The 21,475-nt window shown below is 48.0% G+C and overlaps 2 protein-coding genes across 3 annotated transcripts in view; both read right to left on the minus strand.

Annotated features, from left to right (window-relative positions):
• LOC135409465 (uncharacterized) overlaps positions 1-21,475 on the minus strand; it is a 147,207-nt gene that overhangs the window by 115,725 nt on the left and 10,007 nt on the right. Inside the window, exons 1-9 of one of the 2 annotated variants that reach the window (XM_064645045.1) lie at positions 18,269-18,836; positions 17,801-17,915; positions 17,495-17,668; positions 17,297-17,403; positions 16,696-16,833; positions 15,189-15,352; positions 14,993-15,054; positions 14,329-14,431; positions 14,157-14,215 (exon numbers count right to left, since the gene is read on the minus strand). In XM_064645045.1, coding sequence (XP_064501115.1) covers positions 14,157-14,215; positions 14,329-14,431; positions 14,993-15,054; positions 15,189-15,352; positions 16,696-16,833; positions 17,297-17,403; positions 17,495-17,668; positions 17,801-17,915; positions 18,269-18,378 — 1,032 coding nt within the window. In that variant the 5' untranslated portion in view covers positions 18,379-18,836. Of the gene's footprint in view, positions 1-14,156; positions 14,216-14,328; positions 14,432-14,992; positions 15,055-15,188; positions 15,353-16,695; positions 16,834-17,296; positions 17,404-17,494; positions 17,669-17,800; positions 17,916-18,268; positions 18,837-21,475 lie in introns of those variants that run through there. The other variant, XM_064645046.1, reaches the window with a different exon arrangement.
• Positions 10,305-13,375, minus strand: LOC135406860 (uncharacterized). Its single transcript, XM_064641350.1, has 7 exons — positions 13,295-13,375; positions 12,610-12,712; positions 12,301-12,491; positions 11,765-11,858; positions 11,551-11,633; positions 10,978-11,080; positions 10,305-10,414 (listed from the first exon to the last, which is right to left on the minus strand). The coding sequence occupies exons 1-7, from the start codon at positions 13,373-13,375 to the stop codon at positions 10,305-10,307; spliced, it is 765 nt and encodes a 254-aa protein (XP_064497420.1).

Raw genomic sequence — 21,475 nt, forward strand, 5'->3', positions numbered from 1 at the left:
ACTCAGTCCCTGCTGGTGCCATCCATGCTGAGTCAGAGCTGTCCCTGAGCCACAGCTACACTGCTTCCCACTTGAGAGTAAGGGACTCTCTCTGCCCTAGGATCGAGGTCTTAATGGGTAGGAGAGCTCGTCTTGCTCCCTTGGCATGATTCTCAGCTCCAGAGCACCCCTCTCCGTGTAGTTTGCCTCGGAGTCTTCGCTGAAATGGCCCAAGCACTGCTGGGTTAATTACACTGGAGAGATCTGGATCCCTTTCCCCCCATGGGGAGGGGCACACCAGTTCTAGTTCCATTTCCATCTGAGGAACCATTTCCGACGGTTTAATGTGGATGGGGGGGGGGACGACTCCAGCGCCAGGGGTTTCTTCAGGTCCTGAGCCTGGAGAGGAGAGGTGCTCTCCCCTCCCCCCACTCAAGTGGTCCCATGGCAGGCACAGAGACAGCACACCAGCGTGGAGAGGAGGCAAGAGAGAGTTATTATTGGGGATGTTACATTTATAGGGTTAGGAAGATTCACAGGGTAACCAATTACAGGTCACAGGAAGGGGTTAACAACCAATAGGAAGGGGTTAAAAGGGGCCAATGAGAACACCTCAGGATATCTTCTCAGGACATTCCTGCATGGGATAACACTTGTCGTGGGGGGTCTTGGGAAGAAGAAAGCACGAACCAGCAAAGAGACTACAAAAAGCCATTTTGAAGCATGTTTAAACCACAGTTACTGCCACAGAGAGATGGCTGTCTTTCTTATGGCAGCTTGGGCCTCGCTCCTCTGTCAATGATGGATCACTTGCATGTCTGTGGGAGAGAAAGAGTTGGTAGCAGCTGTGAGGGTGGACAGGATAGCAAGAATAGAAAATATTCCCTTGCAACTGCCCCCTGTGCTCTGTAAAACGTGGAGGGTGGCTGGAGCAGTTATGTGCCAAGAAAGTCTCCTGCATAGAGAAAAGGTCCAACTGCCCTCTGGCTGAAGAACCTTTTCCTAACATCTGAAGTAAACCTCCCCTGACACAGCTTCATGACATTCCTCCAGGAAGAAGTGCTCAGCATCACCAGAGCCCATGCAAAGCCCACAAGCAAAGGTACCAAATCCCTCTACTGTAGGACTGTCTGAAGTGCTGTCTGAGGCCTCAACCTCCCCACTGGTCTAAAGCAGAAAACACCGAAACCTGGTAATGCACTAATACTTAAGTGCATTACTGTCAACCCCTAACACAGACAGCAATAAGTAGGATTTGGTTTAGTCTCACGGCACAACTCAAAATGCCAGGAAGCTGGGGAACAGACAGGACTTTCAGGGCAGTCTACAGTCAGTAGAAAGAGGAACTGATCTCTCCTAGACTCTCTCTAGGGAAAGCTCATCGTAAAATTTCCCCGCCTTAATACAGAACTAGGCTCCGTGGGTCATGAAAGGGAAGGCCCCGAGTACCTTTTGGGCTTGCCTGAGCTTCTCAATTGTTTCAATGGTTTGGGCTTGTTGCTGGACTGTGGCTTCCAGCCTGGCGTACTCAACTTCGAGACTGAAAAAGAAGTACAGGCCTTATGACAGAAGTCCACAAGAGCACAAATCCCAAAGGAACAGTGTGAAAGAACCTCATCTAAAATAAAAGCATCTTTGAAAATCATGTAGTAGTATCTCGCTGGGATACAAGCAAGTCCCGTTGTTTTTACACAATCACAAAAAGTGAAGCTTTGCTCCACTGTCTTACCAGTGAATGCGTTCTCGCAGCTGGCCGATAGCTGCAGGTAAAGACACGCTGCATGAAGGAGGAAGGCCTTGCAGGTTCCTGGAAGTTGTTATTTCCTTCTCCTTTGGGGCACTCTTCAATGATGCAGCAAAACATTCCTTCTGGATATGATGCTCTTTCGGTTCCTGCAGATGCCAAACCCCAACAAGAATCCTCAGTAGACGGCTTACGTTTGTTCAAAACAAGTGGGCTGCTTTGACACTGATGAAAACTCTCAAAACCTGTGATATTTCTTCCTCTTTTATACTGGGCCCTCTCCTACGCCTACACCGATTTCTGAGAGCATTTCCTATGGGCTGCCACAACGTTTCTCTCCTTTCTCAAGGACTCCAAACACAAGTTGTAGTGCGTTGGTGGTGTTGTGGTTTAGGAATGGTACCCCCCAGTTTAGTGCTCCCATTGAGACTCTCCAAGCCACAGTGCTGCTCACTGGCTCGCCACTCTCCCTCCCCCCTGCGGCAGGATGGAGAACCGGAGGCACAAAAGGGAAGGATTATGGCAACTTCTTTTCCAGCTACATCATCTCCCTCCTTTTCCGGTCTGTTATAATATGTTGATTTCAGAGGAGCAAAATGTAGCTTGCCCCCTCCAGAACAGCTACCTCCAAAAGCCAGGAAAAGTCATCATCTTCCCAGGAAAAGTCTTTGTTATCCTTCTTCTCCTCTTCTGCTGCTGGCAAGACCCCTAACAAAAGAGGTAAGAGGCATGTCATTACTCTGAGGGCTTATTTCACTCTGCTTTCTCCCCAGCCATGTCACCCAACTTTACAACGAGAGAACTTTACAAAGGTAACCATTTAGTCCCTCTGAAATTACCTTTGCCGTGTTCCACTGCAACAGAGCGCGCATCCAAACTCTTGCCGACTGCAGTACGAAGTGACACGTTGGTCGACACTTTCCCTTGACCTTTGGAATCAGTCTGTATAATTGAAAGACACGTCTGAGAACTGGCAAAGGCTCCTTCTCAACCCACTTCCTTGCACAAAACTTCTGCTTTAGCCAACAAGCCTAATGAGCAGGATTAGGTGGCTGAAGCAACAAAAGAGGCAAACACAGCCAGCACGTTCAGCATCTCTCTTGAGCAGGGCTTTCCAAAGGGGATGAAGTACTCCTGCCCAATGCAGAGAGAACCGAGGCAGGGGAAATACATCTCCAGACTTTAGGTCATAAGGGAACCATTTGACATGAATGGATCCAGGGAAGCAGGCTAGGAGGTGGAAAACAGCAATCCTCACAGTGCCAGTCTTGGAGGATTTCAGAGGACTGCAAGCAGCAAGAAGCTTTACTGCTTTGTTCTAAAAATCCAGCTTGGAGCACATCTGCATGGAGACCCAGGACATTAGCTTGACCTCACTTTGTCCCTGCACTAACTGAACACTTTGTCTGCAGCACTGGCATGTCCAGGTCCAAGGTGCAAGCATGTGGCAATAGCAGCAGCAAAGGGAAAGGATCCCAGAAGCCATTGATCCAGCGGGACCTCACTGCCTCCTCCAGAGTAGGTACCTCAGAATCCCAGGGGAAGTCATTGTCTTTCTTCTGCTCTTCTGTTGCTGGCAAGGCCCCTACACAAAAAGAGACAGGCATGTCTTTCAGTACTTATTTCACTCTGTTTCTCCCCAGCCATGTCACCCCAGAGAAGTTCACAAAGGTAACCATTTAGTCCCTCTGAAACTACCTTTGCCGCTCCGTACTAACACAGCACGCGCGTCCAATCTATTGCCGAATGCAGCAGAAAGCAGCACATTTTTTGGTACATCCCAGGGACCGTCAGAATCAGTCTGTGTAATTTAAAAGACACGTCTGAGAACTGGCAAAGGCTCCTTCTCAACCCACTTCCATGCATAACACTTCTGCTTCAGGCAACAGGCCTAATGAGCAGGATCCGCTGGCAGAAGCAACAAAAGAGGCAAACACAGCCAGCACATTAGGCATCTCTCTTGAGCAGGGCTTTCCAAAGGGGATGAAGTACTCCTGCCTAATGCAGAGAGAACCTAGGCAGAAGAAACACATCTCCAGACTGGAGGTCATAACAGTCATCCATCTGACATTAATGGATCCAGGGAAGGAGGCTGTGGGGTCGAAAACAGCAATCCTCACTATATGAGTTTTCTAGGATTTTAGGAGATTGTAAGCAGCAGGAAGCTTTACTGCTTTGTTCTAGAAATCTAGCTGGGAGGTCAGCTGCAAGCAGACCCAGGACATTAGCTTGACCTCACTTTGTCCCAGCACTAACTGAACACTTGGTCTGCAGCACTGGCATGTCCAGGTCCAAGGTGCAAGCATGTGGCAATAGCAGGAGCAAAGGGAAAGGAGCCCAGAAGCCATTGATCCAGCGGGACCTCACTGCCTCCTCCAGAGCAGGTACCTCAGAATCCCAGGGGGAGTCACTGTCTTCCATCTGCTCATCTGCTGCTGGCAAGACCCCTAACAAAAGATAACAGGTTGGTGGTCATTACTCTGAGGGCTTATTTCACTCTGCTTCTCCCCAGCCATGTCACTCCAAAGAAGTTCACAAAGGTAACCATTTAGTCCCTCTGAAATTACCTTGGCTGTGCTCCACTCCAACAGAGCGCACATCCAAACTCTTGCCGACTGCAGCAGGAAGCGTCAAGGCGGCCAACACTTTCCCTTGACCTTTGGAATCAGTCTGTGTAATTTAAAAGACACGTCTGAGTACTGGCAAAGGCTCCTTCTCAACCCACTTCCACGCACAACACTTTGCTTTAGCCAAAAGACCTAACAAGCGGGATCAGGTGACAGAAGGAACAAAAGAGGCAAACACAGCCAGCATGTCCAGCATCTCTCTTGACCAGGGCTTTCCAAAGGAGATGAAGTACCTCTGCCCAATCGAGAGAGAATGCAGGCAGAAGAAAGAAGTCTCTAGACTGTGAGTCATACGGGAACCAATTGACAGTGACTGGAGTGGAAGATGGTTGCGGTATGATAGAAAATCAACAATCTTCACCAAGCCAGTCTTCTAACAGAAACTTTACTGCTTTGTCCTTTTTTAGAAATCCAGCTTGGAGGTCAGCTGCAAGGAGAACCAGCTGAACCTCACTTTGTCCCAGTCCTACAGGAACAGTTTGTCTGCAGCACTGGCATGTCAAGGTCTGACTTACAAGCATTTGGCAAAAGCAGCTGCAGACAGTAATGATCCCAGAAGCCAGTGATTCAGAGGGACCCCACTGCCTCCTCTAGAGAAGGTACCTCAGAATCCCAGGAGCAGTCTTTGTCTTTCTTCTGCTCTTCTCTCACTCCTGGCAAGACACCTAACAAATATGAGAAGAGTCGCATCACTCCTTGGAGTGCTGACTTTCCTCTGCTTTGGCACCTCCCTCAAGACATGCATCACACTGATGGGTTATCATTCTCCTACAGGCCACATTGATTTTTCCTTCTTACCTCCTTGATAGCGAAGAGTCTTACATGATTCTGGCAATGCAGGTGTATTCCAGAGAATGTCAGCAGTTGTCCCAGAGCAAGAGCTGTTAATTTCTTCTGTGCCTCGGGCAGAACGTTGTCCCTTCCTTTTAGAGCACTCAGTCTCTGCTGGTGCCATCACTCTTATACCAGCAGCAGCCAAGGCCAGACCTATCATTTAGCTGTGATGCATCCAGAATGATTGCTGCCAGATGCTTTGTGCTCTGCTTTGAACTGTCTGAGCGTGAAAGGTCTCTACAGCCTTCCAAAGCTTTACACAAAATGTGCAGTTCTTTTGCATTTCTTACTGCCTCTTGCTGCTATTTAGGCAATATGGAATGCGGTGACTTGGTACTTCATTTCCTTACATTATAGACAAATTAGTCTGTTCTAGGAGTAGGGGTGTTCTAGGGGTGGGAATGTTCTAGGGGTGAGGGTGGACTCAGTCCCTGCTGGTGCCATCCATGCTGAGTCAGAGCTGTCCCTGAGCCACAGCTCCACTGCTTCCCACTTGAGAGTAAGGGATTCTCTCTGCTCTAGTATCGAGGTCTTAATGGGTAGGAGAGCTTGTCTTGTTTCCTTGGCATGATTCTCAGCTCCAGAGCACCCCTCTCCGTGTAGTTTGCCTCGGAGCCTTCGCTGAAATGGCCCAAGCACTGCTGGGTTAATTACACTGGAGAGATGGCTGTCTTTCTTATGGCAGCTTGGGCCTCGCTCCTCTGTGAATGATGGAGCACTTGCATGTCTGTGGGAGAGAAAGAGTTGGCAGCAGCTGTGAGGGTAGACAGGACAGCAAGAATAGAAAATATTCCCTTGCAACTGCCCCCTGTGCTCTGTAAAGCACCCTCTGTGGAGGGTGGCTGGAGCAGTTATGTGCCAAGAAAGTCTCCTGCATGGAGAAAAGGTCCAACTGCCCTCTGGCTGAAGAACCTTTTCCTAACATCTGAAGTAAACCTTCCCTGACACAGCTTCATGCCATTCCCTTGGGTTCTGAATACAGGGAATCAGATGCAATTGTTAAGGAAACTTTCCTGTCCTATCATCCAGGAGCCACTGTGGCAGTCACTCTCTCACCACTTGAGCTGAGCCCCAAGCCCCTCTGCAGCACGTGGCTCCCGTGAGCAGATGGGTGCCCCGCTTGACTCTCTACACACCCCACACTCACACAGTCAGACATGGCTTCCTTAGCAGCTCGACCCCAGGTTTCCCACAGCAGAGCCTCAGTCATCTCAATCCTTAAAATAATGTAATCTTGATAAAATAACAAAATAGCAGCTTGAGCTGGGTGCCTCCAAGGACGGCCCCCGAACAAAAGAAAACCTGGAGCTTTTATACCCTTACAATCTAAACGTGCCAAAGTCTGGGTTCCTGCCATGTCTCTGTGTGTCCGGTCCTGGCCGGACCACAAATCCCTGTGTCCTTCATTGTGCAAAGGGATTTTCATCTTTGGAGGTCATCTCATTGCATTATGGACCCATGCCTTCTGGCCAAGGAATCCATAGTCACAAATCAGGAAGGTGACTGGAATACAGGCAACTGAAGAATTCCTGTCACAGTCTGCTGATGCCAGTCGGGCCTCCAGGAAGAAGTGCTCGGCATCACCAGAGCCAATGGAAAGCCCACAAGCAAAGCAGCTGTGAGGGTGAACAGGACAGCAAGAATAGAAAATATTCCCTTGCAACTGCCCCCTGTGCTCTGTAAAACGTGGAGGGTGGCTGGAGCAGTTACGTGCCAAGAAAGTCTCCTGCATGGAGAAAAGGTCCAACTGCCCTCTGGGTGAAGAACCTTTTCCTAACATCTGAAGTAAACCTCCCCTGACACAGCTTCATGACATTCCTCCAGGAAGAAGTGCTCAGCATCACCAGAGCCCATGCAAAGCCCACAGGCAAAGGTACCAAATCCCTCTACTGTAGGACTGTCTGAAGTGCTGTCTGAGGCCTCAACCTCCCCACTGGTCTAAAGCAGAAAACACCGAAACCTGGTAATGCACTAATACTTAAGTGCATTACTGTCAACCCCTAACACAGACAGCAATAAGTAGGATTTGGTTTAGTCTCACGGCACAACTCAAAATGCCAGGAAGCTGGGGAACAGACAGGACTTTCAGGGCAGTCTACAGTCAGTAGAAAGAGGAACTGATCTCTCCTAGACTCTCTCTAGGGAAAGCTCATCGTAAAATTTCCCCGCCTTAATACAGAACTAGGCTCCGTGGGTCATGAAAGCGAAGGCCCCGAGTACCTTTTGGGCTTGCCTGAGCTTCTCAATTATTGCAATTGTTTGGGCTTGTTGCTGGACTGTGGCTTCCAGCCTGGCGTACTCAACTTCGAGACTGAAAAAGAAGTACAGGCCTTATGACAGAAGTCCACAAGAGCACAAATCCCAAAGGAACAGTGTGAAAGAACCTCATCTAAAATAAAAGCATCTTTGAAAATCATGTAGTAGTATCTCGCTGGGATACAAGCAAGTCCCGTTGTTTTTACACAATCACAAAAAGTGAAGCTTTGCTCCACTGTCTTACCAGTGAATGCGTTCTCGCAGCTGGCCGATAGCTGCAGGTAAAGACACGCTGCATGAAGGAGGAAGGCCTTGCAGGTTCCTGGAAGTTGTTATTTCCTTCTCCTTTGGGGCACTCTTCAATGACGCAGCAAAACATTCCTTCTGCATATGATGATCTTTTGGTTCCTGCAGATGCCAAACCCCAACAAGAATCCTCAGTAGACGGCTTACGTTTGTTCAAAACAAGTGGGCTGCTTTGACACTGATGAAAACTCTCAAAACCTGTGTTACTTCTTCCTCTTTTATACTGGGCCCTCTCCTATGTCTACACTGATTTCTTAGAGCATTTCCTATGGGCTGCCACAACGTTTCTCTCCTTTCTCAAGGACTCCAAACACAAGTTGTAGTGCGTTGGTGGTGTCGTGGTTTAGGAATGGTACTCCCCAGTTTAGTGCTTCCATTGAGACTCTCCAAGCCACAGTGCTGCTCACTGGCTCACCACTCTCCCTCCCCCCTGCGGCAGGATGGAGAACCGGAGGCACAAAAGGGAAAGATTACGGCTACTCCTTTTCCAGTTACATCATCTCCCTCCTTTTCCGGTCTGTTATAATATGTTGATTTCAGAGGAGCAAAATGTAGCTTCTGATTGGGCCCTACACCAAGAACACCACCCCCTCAGGGGTTACCACTTTTCTAACTCCCGGGCAAAACACTTTTTTACCCCACAACAACAACTTCAAGGTTGTGTTCTCTCCCTGTCCTTCTATGGACTTCTTCTCTCCCCTGGCAGGGGCCCCACAGCATGTCTGTGAGAATGGGTTACCTCTTCTTGCAACAATGGAGTTAGCTTCTTAAACAGACAGGCAGAGAAATATAGACAGTGCTTTTCATGGGAAATAATCTCCCCCCATGCTGGGCCTTTCCTAGCAGCCAAAACTTCTCTGAGCAAAAATTCTTTTATCCTCCTTGAGTAAATCTTCCGCATATAATTTTTCGGTCCCTGCGCCACCTTAGTGCAGCCCTCCACTGTCACTTCAAGTCGTGCCAACAGGCAGACACCAAAGGCAGCAGTGCTGTTCCTTCCCATCACAGCTAGCTGCACACTGAACCACCTTGTGTTCTTCTCAGGGAAGAATCACTTCCCTGCTCTAGTGCGCTACAAAGAAGGCCTTGAGCCCTGCCAAGAGACAGGCTTTCCCATACCTTAGCTTCAGACCTCTCCAGTTTCTCCTGCATCAGCGGTTTCTCTTCCTTTGGGTCCTTGCTGTGGGTCTTCAGAGCTCCAAGTGAAGGTTCTGCCAGGGAGTTCTTTTTGAGAACTTCATCAGGCTTCTCCAGCAGCTGCCTGACCAATGGCTAAAGAAATAGTGTTCCATGAGCATGGAGAAATCGGTAAGAACATGACAACACAAGAGATGCTTTCACTGATGGGATTATATAACTAGATTGGTCATCAGGTTGGCCAGCAGGTCGAGGGAGGCAATTCTCCCTTTCTACTCTGATCTCATGAGGCTCCACTTGGAGGCCTGCATCCAGCTCCGCGGCCCCCAGCACAAGCAAGACATGGACGGAGGAATGCCACAAAGATGTTTGGAGGGCTGGAACAGCTCTCCCATGAAAAAGGCTGAGAGACTTGGGATTTTTCAGCCTGAGAAAAGCAGGCTCTGGGCAGAACTTACTGCTGTCTTTCAGTGTAAATAGAGGGAGAGATATTTTTACCAAGGCCTGTAGCGACAGAAGAAGAGGCAATCATTTAAAAACAAAAGAGGGTAGATTTAGATGGGACATAAGGGATAAATTGTTTGCAAGGACTGTGGTGGGACACTGGACCCGGTTGTGGAATTGTTCAAAGTGAAGCTGGATGGGACTTGGAGCAAGGTTTATTCCAGCCCTTCTGCTTCAGAATGCAAACAAAATGAGGTCTGAAGTATAGCACAGGTCCAGACTCAACCACCTCCTCTCAGCAGTTTTTCAAAATGAATTCCACAGTCAGAACATCTCTGCTTACACTGACAGGCTCTATTTAGGGATATCTGCTTCTGCCTCTATTAGAGTCACCTGTCTGTCCAGCTGAGAACCTGTTAGACTTGAAGAATCAGATCTTAGCTGAAGACCTTCTGCCTCTAGTGTAGGAACCTAAATGAGCAAGAAAACACAGACACAGTGGAGAAACGAATGCTCATCAAGACTGCAGCATCACACTACATCTGACTTCAGCCAAAGGCAATGCAATTCATCTGCAACAAAGCTAAGTACCTTATTCTTAGAAGAAGGGTCAAAATATTCCTTCAGCTCTGCTCCTGCTGCTGGCACGATACCTAGAAAAAAGGGAAACAGTGTGTTGTTACTCTGAGTCCTTGTTTCACTCTGCTTCTCCCCAGCCATGTCACCCCAGAGAAATTCACAAAAGTAACCATTTAGTCCCTCTGAAATTACCTTTGCCGTGCTCCACTGCAACGGAGCGCGCATCCAAACTCCTGCTCACTGCAGCAGGAAGCGTCAGGTCAGCGGACACTTTCCCTTGACCTTTGGCATCAGTCTTTGAAATATAAAAGACACGTCAGAGAACTGGCAAAGGCTCCTTCTCAACCCACTTCCACGCACAACACTTCAGCTTCAGCCAACAGGCCTAACGAGCGGGATCAGGTGGCGGAAGCAACAAAACGGGCAAACACAGCCAGCACATTCAGCATCTCTCTTGAGCAGGGCTTTCCAAAGGGGATGAAGTACTCCTGCCCAATGCAGAGAGAACCTAGACAGGAGAAATACATCTCCAGACTTTAGGTCATAAGGGAACCATTTGACATGAATGGATCCAGGGGAGAAGGCTAGGAGGTGGAAAACAGCAATCCTCACAGTGGCAGTCTTGTAGGATTTCAGAGGACTGCAAGCAGCAAGAAGCTTTACTGCTTTGTTCTACAAATCCAGCTGGGAGGTCAGCTGCAAGGACATTAGCTGACCTCACTTTGTCCCTGCACTAACTGAACAGTTTGTCTGCAGTACTGACATGTCCAGGCCCAAGGTGCAAGCATGTGGCAAAAGCAGCAGCAAAGGGAAAGGAGCCCAGACGCCACTGATCCAGAAGAAACTCATTGCCCCCTCCAGAACAGTTACCTCCAAAAGCCAGGAAAAGTCATCATCTCCCCAGGAAAAGTCACTGTCTTCCTTCTGCTCTTCTCTGTCTGCAGGCAAGACCCCTAACAAAAGATAACAGGTTTGTCATTACTCTGAAGGCTTATTTCACTCTGCTTTCTCCCCAGCCATGTCACCCCAGAGAAATTCACAAAAGTAACCATGTAGTCCCTCTGAAATTACCTTTGCCGTGCTCCACTGCAACGGAGCGCGCATCCACACTCCTGCCCACTGCAGCAGGAAGCGTCGGGTCAGCGGACACTTTCCCTTGACCTTTGGCATCAGTCTTTGTAATATAAAAGACACGTCAGAGAACTGGCAAAAGCTCCTTCTCAACCCACTTCCACATACAACTCTTCTGCTTCAGTCAACAGGCCTAATGAGTGGGATCAGGTGGTGGAAGGAACAAAACGGGCAAACACAGCCAGCACGTTCGGCATCTCTCTTGAGCAGGGCTTTCCAAAGGGGATGAAGTACCCCTACCCAACCGAGAGAGAACCTAGGCAGAAGTAGGATTTCAGAGGACTGCAAGCAACAAGAAGCTTTACTGCATTGTTCTACAAATCCAGCTGGGAGGTCAGCTGCAAGGACATTAGCTTGACCTCACTTTGTCCCTGCACTAACTGAACAGTTTGTCTGCAGCACTGACATATCCAGGTCCAAGGTGCAAGCGTGTGGCAAAAGCAGCAGCAAACGGAAAGGAGCCCAGACACCATGGATCCAGAAGAAACACATTGCTCCCTCCAGAGCAGCTACCTCCAAAAGCCAGGAAATGTCATCATCTCCCCAGGAAAAGTCTTTGTTATCCTTCCGCTCTTCTGCTGCTGCTGGCAAGACCCCTAACAAAAGAGGTAAGAGGCATGTCATTACTCTTAGGGCTTATTTCACTCTGCATTCTCCCCAGCCATGTCACCCCACTTTACAAAGACAGAACTTTACAAAGGTAACCATGTAGTCCCTCTGAAATTACCTTTGCCGTGCTCCACTGCAACAGAGCGCGCATCCAAAGTCTTGCCCACTGCAGCAGGAAGCAGCACACTTTCTTCTGGACCTTCAGAATCAGTCTGTGGAATTGAAAAGACACGTCTGAGAACTGGCAAAGACTCCTTCTCAACCCACTTCCACGCACAACACTTCAGCTTCAGCCAACAGGCCTAACGAGCGGGATCGGGTGGCGGAAGCAACAAAACGGGCAAACACAGCCAGCACGTTCGGCATCTCTCTTGAGCAGGGCTTTCCAAAGGGGATGAAGTACTCCTGCCCAATGCAGAGAGAACCTAGATAGGAGAAATACATCTCCAGACTTTAGGTCATAAGGGAACCATTTGACATTAATGGATGCAGGGGAGAAGGCTAGGAGGTGGAAAACACAATCCTCACAATGCCAGTCTTGTAGGATTTCAGAGGACTGCAAGCAGCAAGAAGCTTTACTGCTTTGTTCTACAAATCCAGCTGGGAGGTCAGATGCAAGGACATTAGCTGACCTCACTTTGTCCCTGCACTAACTGAACACTTGGTCTGCAGCACTGGCATGTCCAGGTCCAAGGTGCAAGCGTGTGGCAAAAGCAGCAGCAAAGGGAAAGGAGCCCAGAAGCCATTGATCCAGCGGGACCTCACTGCCTCCTCCAGAGCAGGTACCTCAGAATCCCAGGGGGAGTCATTGTCTTCCATCTGCTCATCTGCTGCTGTCAAGGCCCCTAACAAAAGATAACAGGTTGGTCATTACTCTGAGGGCTTATTTCACTCGGCTTTCTCCCCAGCCATGTCACCCCAGAGAACTTTACAAAGGTAACCATTTAGTCCCTCTGAAATTACCTTTGCCGTGCTCCACTCCAACAGAGCGTGCATCCAAATTCTTGCCCACTGCAGCACGAAGTGTCAAGGTGGGCAACACTTTCCCTTGACCTTTGGAATCAGTCTGTGTAATTGAAAAGACACGTCTGAGAACTGGCAAAGGCTCCTTCTCAACCCACTTCCTCCCACAGCACTTCAGCTTCAGCCAACAGGCCTAACGAGCGGGATCAGGTGGCGGAAGCAACAAAAGAGGCAAACACAGCCAGCACGTTCAGCATCTCTCTTGAGCAGGGCTTTCCAAAGGGGATGAAGTACTCCTGCCCAATGCAGAGAGAACCGAGGCAGGAGAAATACATCTCCAGACTGTAGGTCGTAAGGGAACCATTTGACATTAATGGATCCAGGGAAGCAGGCTAGGAGGTGGAAAACAGCAATCCTCACAGTGGCAGTCTTGTAGGATTTCAGAGGACTGCAAGCAGCAAGAAGCTTTACTGCTTTGTTCTACAAATCCAGCTGGGAGGTCAGCTGCAAGGAGACCCAGGCCATTAGCTTGACCTCACTTTGTCCCAGCACTAACTGAACGCTTTACAGCAATGGCATGTCCAGGTCCAAGGTGCAAGTGTGTGACAAAAGCAGCAGCAACTGGGAAAGGATCCCAGACGCCATTGATCCAGCGGGACCTCACTGCCTCCTCCAGAGAAGGTACCTTAGTATTCCGGGGGGAGTCATTGTCTTCCTTCTGCTCCTCTGCTGCTGGCAAGGCCCCTATACAAAAGGTAACAGGCATGTTTTTGAGTGCTTATTTCACTCTGCTTCTCCCCAGCCATGTCACCCCAGAGAAGTTCACAAAGGTAACCATTTAGTCCCTCTGAAACTACCTTTGCCGCTCCGTACTAACACAGCACGCGCGTCCAATCTATTGCCGAATGCAGCAGAAAGTAGCACATTTTTCGACACATCCCAGGGACCGTCAGAATCAGTCTGTGTAATTTAAAAGACACGTCTGAGAACTGGCAAAGGCTCCTTCTCAACCCACTTCCATGCATAACACTTCTGCTTCAGGCAACAGGCCTAATGAGCAGGATCCGCTGGCAGAAGCAACAAAAGAGGCAAACACAGCCAGCACATTAGGCATCTCTCTTGAGCAGGGCTTTCCAAAGGGGATGAAGTACTCCTGCCTAATGCAGAGAGAACCTAGATAGGAGAAATACATCTCCAGACTGGAGGTCATAACAGTCATCCATCTGACATTAATGGATCCAGGGAAGGAGGCTGTGGGGTCGAAAACAGCAATCCTCACTATACGAGTTTTCTAGGATTTTAGGAGATTGTAAGCAGCAAGAAGCTTTACTGCTTTCTTCTAGAAATCCAGCTTGCAGGTCAGCTGCAAAGAGACCCAGGTCATTAGCTTGACCTCACTTTGTCCCAGCACTAACTGAACACTTTGTCTGCAGCACTGGCATGTCCAGGTACAAGGTGCAAGCGTGTGGCAAAAGCAGCAGCAAAGGGAAAGGAGCCCAGAAGCCATTGATCCAGCGGGACCTCACTGCCTCCTCCAAAGTAGGTACCTCAGAATCCCAGGGGGAGTCACTGTCTTCCTTCTGCTCTTCTGCTGCTGGCAAGGCCCCTAACAAAAGATAACAGGTTTGTCATTACTCTGACAGCTTATTTCACTCTGCTTTCTCCCCAGCCATGTCTCCCCACTTTACAAAGGTAACCCTTTAGTCCCTCTGAAATTACCTTTGCCGTGCTCCACTCCAACAGAGCGCGCATCCAAAGTCTTGCCCACTGCAGCAGGAAGCGTTGGGTCAGCGGACACTTTCCCTTGACCTTTGGAATCAGTCTGTGGAATTGAAAAGACACGTCTGAGAACTGGCAAAGGCTCCTTCTCAACCCACTTCAACGCACAGCACTTCTGCTTTAGCCAAAAGACCTAACAAGCGGGATCAGGTGATGGAAGCAACAAAAGAGGCAAACACAGCCAGCACGTTCAGCATCTCTCTTGAGCAGGGCTTTCCAAAGGGGATGAAGTACTCCTGTCCAATCCAGAGAGAATGCAGGTAGAAGAAAGAAGTCTCTAGACTGTGAGTCATATGGGAACCAATTGACAGTGACTGGAGTGGAAGATGGTTGCGGTATGATAGAAAATCAACAATCTTCACCAAGCCAGTCTTCTAACAGAAACTTTACTGCTTTGTCCTTTTTTAGAAATCCAGCTTGGAGGTCAGCTGCAAGGAGAACCAGCTGAACCTCACTTTGTCCCAGTCCTACAGGAACAGTTTGTCTGCAGCACTGGCATGTCAAGGTCTGACTTACAAGCATTTGGCAAAAGCAGCTGCAGACAGTAATGATCCCAGAAGCCAGTGATTCAGAGGGACCCCACTGCCTCCTCTAGAGAAGGTACCTCAGAATCCCAGGAGCAGTCTTTGTCTTTCTTCTGCTCTTCTCTCACTTCTGGTAAGACACCTAACAAATATGAGAAGAGTCGCATCACTCCTTGGAGTGCTGATTTTCCTCTGCTTTGGCACCTCCCTCAAGACATGCATCACACTGATGGGTTATCATTCTCCTACAGGTCACATTGATTTTTTCCTTCTTACCTCCTTGATAGCGAAGAGTCTTACATGATTCTGGCAATGCAGGTGTATTTGAGAGAATGTCAGCAGTTGTCCCAGAGAAAGAGATGTTAATTTCTTCTGTGCCTCTGGCAGAACATTGTCCCTTCCTTTCAGAGCATTCATATTCCTCTCCTTCATTAGCAACACTAAAGATAGAAAGGGAGGAAATGCAATAGGTAAAAATGCCCCCAGACTTTCCTGCACTCTCCACGGGAAGAGCAACAGCCATGCATGTGCCATTCTAACCCTATTCCTAGACAACTGCTAAAGGGTCACACACACACAAAACATACTGCAGTCCTAGAGTAGTGGAGACTGAAATCCTCACTACAGGCATGCTCATGCTACAGGTGCCTATTCTATCTGTGGAGTAACTCACCCCTGCTGGCTACTGTCTCATCTGATAGACCCCCTCTCCATTTCAAGGACCAGGGAGATTAACTAGGCCCCTGGCAGGCTGACATCTCCAAAGCCTCTTCCTCAGCTGGATGTTATACTAATGTCTCAACACTAAGATGGAGCAACGTCTCCTCAACCCCAGTCCTCACTTTGAAGGGCTTCAGAAATTCCCATGGTTCCTCTGAAGACCTGAAGTTCAGAGGGCTCCTAAGTCGGATATTAAGAGGCCAACAAATACTGCACTTGCATTCTGAGACCTGTGTCACATTCTAACAACCTTGGGTCAGTTGGAGGTCAGGTTTGTTTCATGAGCAGGAATACAAAACAAAAAACCCCAATCGAACAACAAAAGAAATTAAACACATTCTCCAGACCAAGGCTGCTCTGCAGAATGGTGCATTAGCACAACAGAAGCCTGGAGGGGAGGAATGAATACCTTGTTTTGTTAGAGCAATCCTCAAACATGCTTTAGTCCTAAAGGGGTTTTTACTCCACAGTTTACCCAGGCTCCCTTCTCTCCTGCTTCCCATCAAGACAGGCTAACAGAAGGGGCAGGGGGAGAGGAAATTGAGATCCAGTGACAAGAGTTCACAGGCAGTTGTTTATGGCTAGGCAAGGCATGCTCATAGGCATAATGCAATTCATTCACACATCCCTTGGCTACCATCACTACGATAGAGGGCTTTTTTCCTCAGTCTAGTTAAGCACACATAGCCACCTTAGCCAGTGAATGGCCAGAGGTGCAAAGCTATCCACGGGAAGAGGAAAAGCACTGAAGAGTTTTAATTAGGGGATATCAGTTAGATCCCCTCTGAAACAAAAGGCGGGGAGTTGCTGCTAGGGAGTAGAATAGAACTTGGAAGCACACAGGTGAATTCTCAAAGAGAACTGGGTTTGGTGGGGAGGAGGGATGTTTTCCTCAATTTCCAAATCTACCCCTTTACATGGAAAGAGATGCATCAGAAGGTGTCACACTTCGATAAAGCTCTCAGCACCTCATTTAACCCTGCTGCTGTTACCAAAAAGGGCTGTACATCAGCACGGACATTCTGAGAATGCAGTTGCTCTAACAAGGATGTAAAACACTTACAACTCATCTCGAAATAGTCTTTCAAAAGCTCGAACTCCAAACGCTCCAGTGTCTTCTTTATTGATAACACCGCCATTGCGAAGAAGAACTTCTACTGCATCCTTATCCTGAAGAATAGCAGCAACTTCCATAGGGGTCCTAGGGCATCCAGGAGATAAGAGTAAATACGTCAGCTTCTGCAGGCATTACATATCATTACTTTAATCCCTCTTTGCTTCTCAGACAATTCATTTCCCCTCTCCTACTGGCAGAAGGAAAGCACAGCCAAACACCTGGAAGTGTTGGAGAATTCAGGTTGGTGGGACCTCAGGAGGTCTCCAGGCCAGCCACCCACCCAGAGCAGACTCAGGTTGCGTTGTGTGCCTGCGCGCGCGCGTTTGCACGTGGGACCACAGACAACGCTTTCTTGCAGTCCTCAGTGTGGAAATCATCCCCTGAAGTAAGCAAGCAGCAGAGTGCAGGTCTGCTTTCACAAGTCACACTGAAGGAGCTCCTTCTGGGTGGTTCCTGGCCCTTTTTCAAAGCTCATTCTTATGCCTCCCATCAATCCAACTTAAACAATGCTAAGGAGTCCCACACGTGCTTTTACCAAATCCTTCACCTTTTATGATTATCTGTAGCATTCACGTCAGCTCCTTTTTGAAGAAGGAACTCGATCATCCCTTTGCAACGCTCGGTGATGGCAAGAGTAAGTGGAGTGTATCCCAGCTGAAAGGAAAAATCATCTCTCTTAGAATAACAGAGAAAAGTCAAGCAAGTTGACTTGGGAAGAGGAGGTTTACCTAAAGTCCAAGCTTACTTCATTCTTAACATCAATATCTGCGCCATGCTCTAGTAACAGCTCCACTAGAGATTTGCTAGACACCAGGACAGCAAAGTGAAGGGCGGTGTTACCAGTAGCAGCTCTGTGGGCACGGTTGGCACCATGCTCCAGCAGAGTAGCCACACAATCTCTGTGCTGGTGCTGTACTGCCTGGAAACAAGACACAAAGGAGGAATAACTTCCAACATCTACATTGTTCTCTGTCAGAACTCCTGCGTCTTCCCAACACTGGAAAGTTCAAGCATCTTCAATCATAAGACAACATATGCCCCTTTCACATACCAGCATCAGTGGTGATCTCTTATATTTGTCACCAGGATTTAGCTTGCAATTCTTGCCTACTAGAAATCGAACAACATCTGCATGGCCATTTATGCAAGCAAGATGCAGAGGTGTCCTAGAAATTAAACATACACAATTGTCCCGGTTTAAGCCCAGCTGACAATTAAGCCCCACACAGCTACTTACTCACACCCTCTCCCTCCCTACCCCAGTGAAACAGGGAGGAGAATCAAAAGTAAAACCTATAATAACAATTAAATTAAAATAGAGTAATAATTAAAACAAAAGAAATAAAATAAGTATTACTAAGGGATGCTAGATGCTGTCTGTTCCACTGATGGTATCCTTTGTTGCTGCTTAGGCTTGAAAGTACACAAAGTACATCCATCAAAAAACCACCCTGACTTCAGATAATTTTGACAAATTCCACATTTTGCAAAAGGTGGAGGCTTTGCTGTTTGTCCTTACAGCTTGTCTGCGTTGCGCCTGTTGATGAAGAACTTCTTCAGCCACCAGTGCCGCCGCAGCTGGTCCAGGTCGCCGCGGGCGGCCGCGCTGTGCAGGTCGACCCAGGCCATCTCTCGGCGTTCGGCGGCCTCGGCCTGGGTTCAACAGACACAGGAGATGCCCGTCAGACTCTGCCGAGTCCCGGGCGGGGAGGGGAAGGGGGAGGGGGTGTGGGGAGAGGATGGGCAAATCTGAAAGGCGAGATCCGCGTGGAAGCTGTGCTTCGCAGCCCCCGACGGTCCAAGCCCGAGAAGCGCTGCTGATCCCGTCGCGGCGGAGTCAGCAATGACGGCCAGCAAGGGTCTGGCGCCGGGACAGCAGCCGTGGAGCGCCGAGACATCACAGAGGGGGCTTGTGACGCGGCACCACAGCCGGTTCCGAGACCGACCCGCCGCTGAGCAGGGCCGAGTCCATTGGGGAGGGTGTAGCTGGGATAACTTAGGAAGGGGGGGGGGGGAAACAGCGCACAACAGCAACTGCAGACGGAGAGAGAAGTGAGAATATGTGACAGAAACAGCCCTGAAGACCCCAACGTCAGTGAAGAAGGAGGGGAAGGAGGTGCTCAGGCAACGGAGCAGAGATTCCCCTGCAGCCCGTGGTGCAGATCGTGGTGGGACAGCTGTGCCCCTGCAGCCCAGGGAAGCTCATGGTGCAGGAGAGCTCCACCTGCAGCCCATGGAGGACCCCACGCTGGAGCAGATGGATGCCTGAAAGGAGGCTGTGTCCTCGTGGGAGGCTCGTGCTGCAGTAGGCTCCCAGCAGGAACCTGGAGCAGATTTGCTAGCAGGAATTGTGGCCCCGGTAGGGGGGCAGAACAGGTGTGAGCTTGTGACTTTGGACATAATGACTTGGTCAGCTGGGCTTGAATAATTCTGTCACCCCAAGATGCCCTCTGGAGAGCAGAAGGTGCAATTCTGCTGAAAGGACAGACTTTCTACCCCTTCTACCTGACGATGAGCAGGCTGAGGGTTCGTAGGTTGCAAATATATATAATAACTATAATAAATATGTAAAACATAAAAATACCCACCTTCAAAGACAAAGAAAAAAAGAAGTGCTGTAGTGCTCCACTGCAAGACCCATCACCAACAAGTAACAGAAGTGCTATATAGATATTAAGACTCAGGGCTGTCTAACAGATTTCTGTGAAACATAGTCGCTACAGTGACAAGAGCAATAAAAATCAAAGCTCTTCCCCTGCTCCTGATGATTTTATTGTGAGTTTTGAAACCTCGGCAAACAGACCTAGGACACTGTGCTTTGTGAAATGTTTCTGTTACTTGAATAAAATCCCCTGTTTCCTGAAAAGTGTGTTTATTTTCTTGCACACCAAGGACTGCACTGCAAGATCCCACAGCATCTGCGTTGGATGGGATGAACTGCACCCTGAAAAATCCAACCCTTTCTCTCTCCTTTAACTATAAAGAAAGCAATGAATTACTAGCTCAGCTATAGATGTCTCAATTCAGCACAATTTTATGGTTGGTCTGGATGATCTTAATTTTTTTTCCAACCTAAATGATTCTGGGAGAATAATTCTATGATAAAGTTATATTCACTAGGGATAATCACATGAACCCCACTAAATAGTCACAAGCCCTTTGTGAGCTGTGCTCCCTGTCATCTGCATTTTGTCTTCCCTCTTCCTTGGTTGGTTGTTTGAGATGAAGTGACCCACCACTGAACACCTTGGAATATCTTTGACAGACAGAAATAGGATTGTCGAAAGCTAACAATTTGAAATTACAGGAAGAGTAGGTTTACCTGTCTAATCCGATTTATTAGTGTTCCCCTGCCAACTAATTTGGGTGAGATACCAGCCACATGATCATATATGCTTGGTCTCTTACAGACATTTAAGAAGAAATGGTCCTTTCTTATGGATTTTATAAGATGTGACAAACACAGTGAATTCACTCTCTTTCTTTCTTTTTACGAAGTTCTTCCTTAACAAATGGAGCACATAGTTAATTTGGGAGATCTGAATGTAATAAGTAAGCAATGGTAAAATTTACTCGTCAAAATATATATATTGTATTTTCTGTATATTATAGCTAATGCCTGGTTGGGACTAGGGAGTTGTAAGCTGCGGAATAGTTAACTGCTGTATTATTATTATAAGTTGACTGTCCTGCAACTGGCAGTTCCTAAGTTGGCAAAGATAAAGTATTCTACTTTACTGACCATGTATATGATATCCTACTTTTCTAAAAATATTGTCTAAGTTACTCATTAGAAAAGAAGAAAAGAACGAGGATCAGAGGGTCAAGGATGGGAATGATAAAGAAGAGCCAAGGAGAACATCTGGACCATCTGGATACCTTCCCATATTCAGCTCCAAGGACACTGGGCTAATTAAAGCTCTTGATGGAAAAGTCCCTGGCAATTGAAATGGGCCTACAACAGAACCAACCAGAACAAAGCCCGCGAACCCAAGCCCAATCAAGAGCTAACAAGTGACTATGGGAGGGGGAGTTGAAAAAGTATAAAAGTTGCTGTTTGTTTTTATTGGGCCTGTGGGCCGGGGGGGAGCAGGGGTCTCCTCAGGCCACCTAGCGCGCTGATTTGCTCATCTGCACTTTATATAAATCTCACAATAAATTTTACTACTAAATTTTGATTTGGTTTATTTACCTATAACATGAAGAACAAGGAGAAAGACCGGTTTGAGTCAACTTATCTCTGAAAAAAATTAATTTTTTCTTCTCTGGAATTATGTCCGATTAAAATGTCTTATAAAGAAAATTCAAAACACACCCAGAGGTGGCTACTCAAAGGGTGGGCAGGATGTGCCTTCAAACATCCCTGATTAATGGCTGGATGTTGCACAGGGGGAATGGACTGCAGACTACCAGTTATTACAATGCAAACCTGTACTATAGTATTGCCATTGTCACTAAGAAGCCACAGGCTTTGTACTGAGCTTTGTAGGCCTCAGGGGAAGGCTTGCTCCAGCTGAGCTTTCCTTGATCTCTACAAACTGCATAAGGTGAACAAGCAGGTGCTAGCCAAAACTGGCTTTAGGGGCAATACAGAGAAAAAAGAACAAGTATTTCTAACATATATATAATGCACCATATATCATAAATTCAAATGTAATGTGGAGCTGCAGAGCAATGAAAAAAGAATAAGGTGTAAAAGTGTGTTAGTAAATATGTAAATGCGACC

The sequence above is a fragment of the Pseudopipra pipra genome, chromosome 2, assembly GCF_036250125.1.
Source record: "Pseudopipra pipra isolate bDixPip1 chromosome 2, bDixPip1.hap1, whole genome shotgun sequence".
Taxonomy (NCBI): domain Eukaryota; kingdom Metazoa; phylum Chordata; class Aves; order Passeriformes; family Pipridae; genus Pseudopipra; species Pseudopipra pipra.